Source organism: Arachis ipaensis, chromosome B8 (genome assembly GCF_059453495.1).
Source record: "Arachis ipaensis isolate K30076 ecotype BB chromosome B8, ASM5945349v1, whole genome shotgun sequence".
Taxonomy (NCBI): Eukaryota; Viridiplantae; Streptophyta; class Magnoliopsida; order Fabales; family Fabaceae; genus Arachis; species Arachis ipaensis.
Window position 1 is genome coordinate 79,225,483 of NC_142443.1, and position 12,202 is coordinate 79,237,684.

Below are 12,202 nucleotides of genomic sequence, written 5' to 3' on the forward strand. Positions count from 1 at the left end.
ATTTTCAATCATATATTCTCAATCATATCTTTTCAATCACATCTTTTTCAAAATTAATTTTCAATCATATCTTTTTAATTTCTAATTTCAAAATCTTTTTCAAAATCACTTAATTTCTTTCCCAATTTTAGTTTTCGAAAATCATCAATCAAATTTTCAAAATTTCTTTTAATTATTTCAAAATCTTTTACTTTAATTTCGAAAATTCTTCCCCTCTTCTCACATCCTTCTATTTAAGGACTAACACTCCTCCACTATCAACAATTCGAACTCTATCCCTCTTGATAAGTTCGAATTCTTCTCTTTCTACCTTCTCCTTCTATTCTTCTTTTCCTCTGACACTTCAAGGAATCTCTATACTGTAACATAGAGGATTCCATACTTTCTTGTTCTCTTCTCTTTCATATGAGCAGGAGCAAGGACAAAAGCATTCTTGTTGAGGCTGATCCTGAACCTGAAAGGACCTTGAAGCGAAAGCTAAGAGAAGCTAAAGTACAACTCTCTATAGAGGACCTAACAGAGCTTTTCAAACAAGAAGAAGCCATGGCAGCCAAAAATAACAACAATGCCAACAATGCAAGGAAGGTGCTTGGTGACTTTACTGCACCTACTCCCGACTTCTATGGGAGAAGCATCTCAATCCCTGCCATTGGAGCAAACAACTTTGAGCTTAAGCCTCAATTAGTTTCTCAATGCAACAGAATTGCAAGTTTCGTGGACTTCCATTGGAAGATCCTCATCAGTTCTTAGCTGAATTCTTGCAAATCTGTGACACTGTCAAGACCAACGGGGTTGACCCTGAGGTCTACAGACTTATGCTCTTTCCTTTTTCTGTAAGAGACAGAGCTAGAACATGGTTGGATTCACAATCTAAGGAAAGCCTGAACTCTTGGGAAAAGCTAGTCAATGCCTTCTTGGCAAAGTTCTTTCCACCTCAAAAATTGAGTAAGCTTAGAGTGGAAGTCCAAACCTTCAAACAGAAGGAAGGTGAATCTCTCTATGAAGCTTGGGAAAGATACAAGCAATTGATCAGAAGGTGCCCTTCTGACATGCTTTCAGAATGGAGCATCATAGGTATATTCTATGATGGTCTGTCTGAACTATCCAAGATGTCATTGGATAGCTCTACTGGAGGATCTCTTCATCTGAAAAAGACGCCTACAGAAGCTCAGGAACTCATTGAAATGGTTGCAAATAACCAATTCATGTACACTTCTGAAAGAAATCTTGTGAATAATGGGACAAATCAGAAGAAAGGAGTTCTTGAGATTGATACTCTAAATGCCATATTGGCTCAGACTAAAATATTGACCCAACAAGTTAATATGATTTCTCAGAGTCTGTCTGGAATACAAGCTACATCAGTCAGTACTAAGGAAGCTTTCTCTGAAGAAGAAGCTTATGACCCTAAGAACCCTGCAATGGAAGAGGTGAATTACATGGGAAAACCCTATGGAAACACCTATAACACTTCATGGAGAAATCATCCAAATCTCTCATGGAAGGATCAACAGAGACCTCAACAAGGTTTCAACAACAATAATGGTGGAAGAAACAGGTTTAGCAATAGCAAGCCTTTTCCATCATCTTCTCAGCAACAGACGGAGGCAGAAATTACCTCTGAAGAGACAAGATCCTGGGAAGTTCTCAATACCTTGTACCATAGGCACCATGACCTTTGAGAAGGCTCTATGTGACCTAGGGTCAAGTATAAACCTCATGCCTCTTTCTATAATGGAGAAGCTAGGGATCATTGAGGTACAAGCTACAAGAATCTCACTGGAGATGACAGACAATTCAAAGAAACAGGCTTATAGACTTGTAGAGGATGTCTTGGTAAAGGTTGAAGACCACTACATCCCTGTTGATTTCATAATCCTAGAGACTGGAAAGTGTGTGGATGAATCCATCATCCTTGGCAGACCCTTCCTAGCCACAGCAAAAGCTGTAATTGATGTTGACAGAGGAGAATTGATCATTCAAGTGAATGAAGACTCCCTTGTGTTTAAAGCTCAAGGATATCCCTCTATTAGGGGTGGGCAAAAAAATCCAAAATTTGGATTTTAAACCAAATCCAAACCAAACCTTTAAAAAAAAACCAGTTTTAAACCAAAAAAAATCCAAACCAAACCAAATTTATTTTATAATTTGGTTTTAAGTCCAATCCATTTAAACGGTTTTAATCCGGATCCAGATCCAGATCCAGATTAAAATCCAAATCTCACAAAACCCTTATTCTTAACTTTTGATTCTCAAAAAATCCAGATCCAGAGCAGTAGAGCACCGTCACGAATCCTTTTCTTCTTCGCCCGCAACCGCCAGCCGACACCGCCGCACCGGAGCAGGCAACTGGCACTGCAGTTTCGTAGCTGCCACCACCACCACAAGCGCGTCGCGCCACTGCTCTGTTCCGCCATCCGCGGTTCTGCCATCCGCGGTTCCGCCGTCCGCCTTTTCTCACCGTGACCCAGCTCTGTTCTTCTCCGTTCTCTGGGTACCCTCAAGGCGCCGTCCGCCTTTTCTCGCCGTGACCCAGCTCTGTTCTTCTCCGTTCTCTGGGTACCCTCCGTTCGCCTTGTGATTATAGAGTTGAAATTGCCAAAGGTGCTTCCATGTTCTTTTCTGTTCTGTTCCATTCCATCAATTTGAAAAACTGAACAAGGTTTGATTGCTTATGCTGTTATGCATATCAAGTGTTTGTGTTAATGCCATTTTTATTTTGGGATTTTTTTTTTGCAGCAAGGTTGTGTGGTTGTCCTTTGGTCAAGTGTTGACGGTGATTTCTCAGAAGTAGAAGGCTATCTTGAGGGAAGTTTATAAGAAGAAGAAGTACATGTCAAGCTCTTGATCTCCACCCTAAGAAGTAAGAAGACCAGAGCCATTTGCAGAGGCTCACCAAGCACCAGGTATTTGCCTTGCCTTGTGTTTAAATTTTTTAATTAGCTTTGAATTTTGTTCCTGTTCATTCATCATGCTACTTTGTTGTTGAGACATTGCACCAGGTTTCTATTTCTAGCATACTGTTAAAGCATAGGATATTTCACTTTGCTAATGGTTTATTGCTGAGGATACAACACATCAAAGTTCATTGTTTGTTTACTGGGGAAGGGATGCAAGTATGATTTTATTAGGGAATAGTTTATAGTTGATAGTTTATAGTTTATAGTTGATAGAAGCCCAATCATATGATATATAAACTGAAATTATGAAGCTGTATTGGTTGAGTTTGTGTTGCTGGATTTGTCTCTTTATATATGGAAAATTAAGCAATGTTCTTAAGGCAGTTTACATGCAACATCTAATGAAGATTGATGGTGTCATTGTTGATCTTGTTAAAGAAATAGCAGAGTTAGTTCTTGATATAAATGATCAAGGGATGGAGGAAAAATTGCAAGTGAAGAATTAGTAATGAAAAAAGGAATTAGTAATAGATTATTTATTATTTATGATCAGAATTCTTTTATTCTTGCAATAAATTTTGGTCTAAATCTTTCTACATTCAAGTCGAAATTAGTTATTGGTGTATTTATAAGTTAGGCTACTTATATTATACGCTTTGAATGTAATTTTATTTTTGGCATTAATACAATATGGCTTAGTGAAGATATATTGTGATATGTGACTGATTTCACTTGCCTTCACATGCACTTATTTAATTGACCTTAATAATCTTTTCCAACAGATAAACACAGAATTGTGCAAGGCTATATAAAGATTATAAACCCGTGACTCAATAGATTCCTAAGAAATATTCCTAATATTCCCTGTATGGATAAGTAGTTAACTATTGGTACTCATTGGTTTTTAGTGATATTGTGATCATTATTTTAGTAATTATTGATCTTTACTTAGAAAGAAAGGAAGCTTGATGGAATGCCTTTATTATTTATCATATATTAAATCATTGATGCCCACCAAGAATATGAATACAGGGAATGTGGGTAAAGAAATATATGGCAAATCCAATCCTCTTTCTTTGTAGAATTTTGCAACACTCAATTGACAAAAATGGTCAAATTAGGCAAAATCTTGGAGAACTGAAACTCACAAAGCAACAGCAAAATGTTTCAAGTTAAATTTAGTTGCCAGTATGTTGGAATTTTGAGTGATGTCTTCATTACAAAATAATTCAATTGAAAATTCTGCTTCTACCCTCTTCTATTAATTTATTTTTCTGATTTCAATAGTTAGTAAACAGCATGTGGTGATCATTTTCAGAAAAGCTATTGGACCACAAGGCAATTGATGAAACTTTTGGCCATTTGCTTCAGAAAGAACAGGCAGTAGTTGAAGATACTTCTTGATTTCCATTTCTTTAATTATCCCACATGGAGTTCACTTTCACCCCACACTTCCACCCTTCACTCTCTTATCAGATAATGACAATTAATCAGTCAAGTTAGGCTACTTATATTGTGATATGTGACATTACAGCAGCTCATTATTAGGTTTTGCATCTTTTTCTTTGTGGCATGATCATCGTACTGGAGGCTCTTAAAATATAGAATTGGTAGAGTGCAGAAGTAACATATTCCTGAATTGTAAAACTTTATTTTGTATTGTGATGTGATAGAAAAATGTGGCTGTTGTTTGGTTTTTTTTCTTAGATTTTGTACAAAACAATTTATTTATTGTCTTTACTTTTGTGTTCTGATGCAAGCTTGAATTTGGATTAGTTTGTGTTAATTTTAGCATGGAGTAATATTGGCACCAAATTTTGAGTTATGTACACCTTGCTTTATATGCAGAGTAAGATGACTGAAAACAGTAATATTGAAGCAGCAGGGATGTCTGCTAACACTCAACCATCTTCTCCACCGTCAGGTGTTCGTAAGAATCGGTCAGCTGTCTGGGATCATTTTGATGTGGAAAATGCTACCGAGAAGAAGGCTAAATGCAAATATTGTGGTAGTTTAATACAATATGGGAATGGAACCAGCTCAATGGGTGGTCATTTGAGAAGATGCAAGCAAAATCCTAATAATGATTCAAACAAAAGAAGAAAAACAACGACCACACCGACTATAGATGAGCGTGGTGTTTTAAATTCACCCAGTGCTTCCAAATTTGACCAAGAGGAGGCTCGAAGGGCACTTGTGGAAATGTTTATTGGGGAAGAGCTACCATTTCGCTTCGTTGAAAGTCCGAAATTCCGAAAATTTGTGCATGCCCTACAAGCAAGATTCAAAGTTCCTTCACGGACTACATTAGCACGTGACATTGGAGCTCTTTATGCTGAAGAGAAGATGAAGTTGCAAGATTTTCTTTCGGCAAATTGTGGTAGAGTATGTCTAACCACTGACACTTGGACTTCAATTCAAAATTTTACTTATATGAGTTTGACAGCACACTTTGTTGATTTGGATTGGAAATTACATAAAAAGATACTTAATTTTTGTCAAGTGACAAGTCATTCAGGAGAGGTTATAGGAGCAACAATTGAATCTTGTTTAAATAATTGGAATTTGAATCGGGTCTTTAGTGTGACAGTTGATAATGCCTCCTCTAACGATGTTGCAATTAAATATCTGAAGCAGCGATTGAATTCTTGGAATAGCATTATTTTGAATGGTGAATTTATTCATATGAGGTGTTGTGCACATATTATAAACTTAATTGTAAAAGAGGGGTTGAAAGAGATTGATGAATCAGTCTTGAGGATTCGTAGTGCAGTAAAGTATGTTAGATCTTCTCCATCTAGAGCTAGTAGGTTTCAAAAGTGTGTTGAACTAGAAAAAATCCAATATAAAGGCTTGCCTTGCATGGATGTTGAGACTAGGTGGAATTCTACCTATCAAATGTTAGAGGTAGCTTTGAAGCATCGCAAAGCATTTGAGTTGTTTGCTTTGAAAGATAATACCTATATAGGAGAGATGAATGGAGGAAAAGGGAGAGGTGTTCCTTCTGATTCAGACTGGGAGTATGCTGAGTCCATTGTACCATTTTTGCGAGTGTTCAGTGATGCCACTATACGTGTTTCTGGTACCTTATATGTTACCAGTGATATGTATATGAAGGAAGTATTTGCAATTGGACGATTTATTCGTCATTCTTGTGATTCTGTTGATTTTAGTACTATGTCAATGGCAGAAAGGATGAGGGTTAAGTATGAGAAGTATTGGGGCAATCCTGATTCGGTGAATATGTTGTTATTGATTGCTATCGTACTTAATCCAATGCAAAAGATTGAGTATGTCAATTATTTCTTGGATTACTTCTTTGGAGAAGAAAAAGGAGGCGAATTGAAGTCAAAGTTGTCTAAGTGCATAAAGTTACTTTATCAGCAATACCAAAGTTCTGGGGAAGCAAGTGAAGCTGATACGCAAGAAGTTCAAGCTAACAACATTAATACCGATCTTCATGGCATGGGCTTTTTTCTGCAAGCAACCGGTCGCAGAACAAATACAAGATCTGAACTTGATAGATATTTACAAGAAGAATGCGAGCCATACTCCCATAAGTTCGATATACTAAACTGGTGGAAGGTCAACTCAACCCGATTTCCAATTCTTGGAAATATGGCTCGTGAGGTATTGGCTATACCTGTTTCTACGGTAGCTTCGGAGTCTGCATTTAGTACTGGAGGAAGAGTCCTCGATCCATACCGCAGTTCCTTAACACCTAGAATGGTAGAAGCCTTAGTCTGCATAGGAGATTGGCTTAAGGAAGATCTTTTCTCTGCTTTAGATGATGATGGTGAAGTTCTTCAACAAGTTGATCAAGGTATAAAATTTATTTCATATTTCTTGTTATTTTATTTTATTTTTGTTTTTGTTATCTTTCTATTTTAGAATTTAGGTATTAGTTACCAATTAAAAATTGTTGAATATAGACTTGATAATTAATTTGATTCCCTTGGCAGATATATTTTCCTCTAATGATGGTGCTTGTTCTATGGCGGCATCAATTGATAATCTTGATGATGATTAGGTATGCTTAATATTCTCATTTGGTTTAATACTTTCATTCAAAGATTTGTTTTAAAATGACAAAGGTATATTTTGTTATTTGCAGATATATTTTCCTCAAAGGTTGTGGTTGTTTGATGATTTTGTTGGCAACTTGGCATCTTTTGATATTTTGTTAGAGAGATATTTTGGTAGTATTCTTTTGATGTCTTGAGAATGATTAAATGTTATATAGATTAGCTATTGTCATTAGATTTATAAAGAACTAAATTCTAGTTGTAATGAACATATACACTTTAAAATGACTTTAGTATTAATTTTACTTTTTAAAAAAATTATGGTTTAAAAATTGAATTTCTAAAAACTGGTTTTAAAAGTGGATTTTTGTTTGAAGAAACTGGTTTTAAAACTGGATTTTCAAAAACTGGTTTTAAAACTGGATTTTTGGTTACCAAAAATCTGGTTTTAAAACTGGATTTTATAAAAAAAACCGGATTTTAGATTTGGATTTAAAAAAACCGGATTTAAAACCGGTTTTGCAAGTAAAACCGGATTTAAAACTGATTTTGCAAGTAAAACCGGATTTAAAACCGGTTTGTAAATAAAACTGGATTTAAATTTTAAAACCGGTTTAGAACCGGTTTTTATTTTTTCAAACCGGTTTAGAACCGGTTTTGCTCTTCAATCCAGTTCTGGTTTGGTTTCCTAAACCATAAAACTGGTTCTGAAGTGGATCTGGTTTGGATTTTTAAAAATCCAAACCATGCCCACCCCTACCCTCTATAACCATGGAGAGGAAGCATGAAGAGCTTCTCTCAATACAGAGTCAGACAGAGCCCCTACAGTCAAACTCTAAGTTTGGTGTTGGGAGGCCACAACCAAACTTTAAGTTTGGTGTTGAACCCCCACATTCAAACTCTAAAGTTTGGTGTTGGGAGGTTCCAACATTGCTCTAGACATCTGTGAGGCTCCATGAGAGCCCACTGTCAAGCTATTGACATTAAAGAAGCGCTTGTTGGGAGGCAACCCAATCTTTAATTATCTACGTTAAATTTCTATTTTCTTTTGTTATTTTACGTTTTCTATAGGTTGATGATCATGTGAAGTCACAAAAACAATTGAAAAAGCAAAAACAGACTAAAAAATAGAATGAAAAATAGAACACCCTGGAGGAGAAACTTACTGGCGTTTAAACGCCATTAAGGGTAGCAGAATGGGCGTTAAACGCCCAGTTTGGCACCATTCTGGGCGTTTAACACCAGAAATGGGCACCAGACTGGCGTTTAAAGCCAGGAATGGGCAATAAGCTGGTGTTAAACGCCAGAAATGGGCAGCAGCCTGGCGTTTAACACCAGGATTGGCAGAAAGGGGCAATTTTGCATGCCACTTAGTGTAGGGATGAGATATCCTTGACACCTCAGGATCTGTGGACCCCACAGGATCCCCACCTACCCCACCTCTCTCTCTCTCTTCTTCACCCATTCACCAATCACCTCAATACCTCTTCCCCAAAAACCCCTCACCTATCAAATCCCACCATTCTCTTCACCACTCACATCCATCCTTCATAAAACCCCACCTACCTTACCATTCAAATTCAAACCACTTTCCCACCCAAACCTACCCATAATGGCCGAACCATACCCCCCCTCTCCACTCCTATATACACCCATCTTCACTCCTTCATTTTCACACAACCTAAACACTACTTCTCCCCTTGGCCAAAACACAATGCCCCATCCATCTCCTCTATTTCTTCTTCCTCTACTCTCTTCTTTCTTTTGCTCGAGGACGAGCAAACCTTCTAAGTTTGGTGTGGTAAAAGCTAAAGCTTTTTATTTTTTCATAACCATTAATGGCACCAAAGGCCGGAGAAACCTCTAGAAAGAGGAAAGGGAAGGCAATTGCTTCCACCTCCGAGTCATGGGAGATGGAGAGATTTATCTCAAAAGTGCATCAAGACCACTTCTATGAAGTTGTGGCCAAGAAGAAGGTGATCCCCGAGGTCCCTTTCAAGCTCAAAAAGGGCGAATATCTGGAGATCCGACATGAGATCCGAAGAAGAGGTTGGGAAATTCTCACCAACCCCATTCAACAAGTCGGAATCTTAATGGTTCAAGAGTTCTATGCCAATGCATGGATCACCAAGAACCATGATCAAAGTGTGAACCCAAACCCTAAGAATTGGCTTACAATGGTTCGGGAAAAATACTTAGATTTTAGTACGGAAAATGTAAGGTTAGCATTCAACTTGCCTATGATGCGAGGAGATGCACACCCATATACTAGAAGGGTCAACTTTGATCAAAGGTTAGACCAAGTCCTCTACTTTGGCAAGGTTATCCTTCCCTCACCTTATTTGTCACCTCTACAATTCAGCTGGAATTGACATAGAGGGAGACATTCTCATTGATGAAGACAAACCCATCACTAAGAAAAAGATGGAGCAAACAAGAGAACCTCATCAAGAGCATGAGGAAATTCATCATCATGAAATCCCTGAGATGCCTCAAGGGATGCAATTTCCTCCACAAAATTATTGGGAGCAAATTAACTCCTCTCTAGGAGAATTAAGTTCCAATATGGGACAACTAAGGGTGGAGCACCAAGAGCATTCCATCCTCCTCCATGAAATTAGAGAAGACCAAAGAACCATGAGAGAGGAGCAACAAAGGCAAGGAAGAGACATTGAGGAGCTCAAGCACTCCATAAGATCTTCAAGAGTAAGAACTAGCCGCCATCACTAAGGTGGACCCGTTCTATAATTTCCTTGTTCTTTATTTTCTGTTTTTCGAATTTTTATGCTTTACGTTTATTTATGTTTGTGTCTTTATTACATGATCACTAGTGTCTTAGTGTCTATGTCTTAAAGCTATGAATGCCCTATGAATCCATCACCTTTCTTAAATAAAGAGTGTTTTAATTAAAAAAGAAAAAGAAGTACATGAATTTCGGATTTTAAAACAGTTTAGTTATTTTGATGCGGTGGCAATAATTCTTGTCTTCTGAATGAATGCTTGAACAATGCATATTTTTGAATTTGTTGTTTATGAAAGTTAAAATTGTTGGCTCTAGAAAGAATGATGGAAAAAGGAGAAATGTTATTTGATGATCTGAAAAATCATAAAATTGATTCTTGAAGCAAGAAAAAGCAGTGAAAAGCTTGCAGAAAAAAATATATGCGAAAAAAAAAAGAAAAAAAAAGCAAGCAGAAAAAGCAAATAGCCCTTAAAACCAAAAGGCAAGGGTAAAATAAAAAGAGGATCCAAGGCTTTGAGCATCAGTGGATAGGAGGGCCCACAGGAATAAAATCCTGGCCTAAGCGGCTAAACAAGCTGTCCCTAACCATGTGCTTGTGGCGTGAAGGTGTCAAGTGAAAACTTGAGACTGAGCGGTTAAAGTCGTGGTCCAAAGCAAAAGAGTGTGCTTAAGAGCTCTGGACACCTCTAATTGGGGACTCTAGCAAAGCTGAGTCACAATCTGAAAAGGTTCACCCAGTTATGTGTCTGTGGCATTTATGTATCCGGTGGTAATACTGGAAAACAAAATGCTTAGGGTCATGGCCAAGACTCATAAAGTAGCTGTGTTCAAGAATCAACATGCTTAACTAGGAGAATCAATAACACTAACTGGATTCTGAGTTCCTATAGAAGCCAATCATTCTGAACTTCAAAGGATAAAGTAAGATGCTAAAACTGTTCAGAAGCAAAAAGCTAAAAGCCCCACTCATCTAATTAATACTGATCTTCATAGATGTTTTTGGAATTCATTGTATATTCTCTTCTTTTTATCCTATTTGGTTTTTATTTGCTTGGGGACAAGCAACAATTTAAGTTTGGTGTTGTGATGAGCGGATAATTTATACGCTTTTTGGCATTGTTTTTAGTATGTTTTAGTTAGTTTTTATTATATTTTTATTAGTTTTTAAAAAAAATTAACTCTTCTGGACTTTACTATGAGTTTGTGTGTTTTTCTGTGATTTCAGGTATTTTCTAGTTGAAATTGAGGGACCTGAGCAAAAATCTGATTCAGAGGCTGAAAAAGGACTGCAGATGCTGTTGGATTCTGACCTCCCTGCATTCGAAGTAGATTTTCTGGAGCTACAGAAGCCCAATTGGCGCGCTCTTAAATGCGTTGGAAAGTAGACATCCTGGGCTTTCCGGAAATATATAATAGTTTATACTTTGCCCAAGATTTGATGGCCCAAACCGGCGTTCCAAGTCAGCATAGAAATTCTGGCGTCAAAACGCCAGAACTAGCATAAAAGCTGGAGTTAAACGCCCAAACTGGCACAAAAGCTGGCGTTTAACTCCAAGAAAAGTCTCTACACATGGAAGCTTTGAATGCTCAGTCCAAGCACACACCAAGTGGGTTCGGAAGAAGATTTCTGCATTAATTACCTATTTTTGTAACCCTAGGCTACTAGATTTCTATAAATAGGACCTTTTGCTATTGTATTTTCAGACTTTTTCAAATACCTTTGGAATACTTTTCATCTTTGGGAGGCTGGCCTCACGGCCATGCCTTGACCTTGTTCTTATGTATTTTCAATGGTAGAGTTTCTACACACCATAGATTAAGGTGTGGAGCTCTACTGTTCCTCATGAATTAATACAAAGTACTATTATTTTTCTATTCAATTCAAGTCTATTTCTTCTCCAAGATATTCATTCGCACTCAAGAACATGATGAATGTGATGATTATGTGACGCTCATCACCATTCTCACCTATGAACGCGTGCCTGACAACCACTTCCGTTCTACATGCAAACAAGCTTGAATGTGTATCTCTTGGGTTTCTAATCTAAGATTATAACCTTCGTGGTATAGGCTAGAATTATTGGCGGCCATTCCTGAGATTCAGAACGTCTAAACCTTGTCTGTGGTATTCCGAGTAAGATCTGGGAAGGGATGACTATGACGAGCTTCAAACTCGCGAGTGTTGGGTGTGTGACAGACGCAAAAGGATCAATGGATCCTATTCCAACATGATCGAGAACCGACAGATGATTAGCCGTGCGGTGATAGTGCATTTGGAACATTTTCACTGAGAGGACGGGAAGTAGCCATTAACAATGGTGATGCCCAACATAAAGCTTGCCATGGAAGGGAGTATGAATGATTGGAAGAAGGCAATAGGAAAGCAGAGGTTCAGGAGGAACAAAGCATCTTCATACGCTTATCTGAAATTCCTACCAATGAATTACATAAGTATCTCTATCCTATTTTATGTTTTATTTATCTTTTAATTATCAATTCTCCATAACCATTTGAATCTGCCTGACTGAGATTTA

General features: G+C 37.5%; 1 protein-coding gene and 1 non-coding gene across 2 annotated transcripts; one reads left to right on the plus strand and one right to left on the minus strand.

Annotated features, from left to right (window-relative positions):
• Positions 1 to 947: 947 nt before the first annotated feature.
• On the minus strand, positions 948 to 1,055 carry LOC148548562 (small nucleolar RNA R71). Its single transcript, XR_015898059.1, has one exon. It is a non-coding gene; the product is annotated as a small nucleolar RNA R71 (small nucleolar RNA).
• A 3,699-nt stretch (positions 1,056 to 4,754) lies between these two features.
• LOC110265925 (zinc finger BED domain-containing protein RICESLEEPER 2-like) lies at positions 4,755 to 6,930 on the plus strand. Its single transcript, XM_021109504.2, has 2 exons — positions 4,755 to 6,723; positions 6,863 to 6,930. The coding sequence occupies exons 1-2, from the start codon at positions 4,755 to 4,757 to the stop codon at positions 6,928 to 6,930; spliced, it is 2,037 nt and encodes a 678-aa protein (XP_020965163.2).
• The last annotated feature ends 5,272 nt before the right edge of the window (positions 6,931 to 12,202 follow it).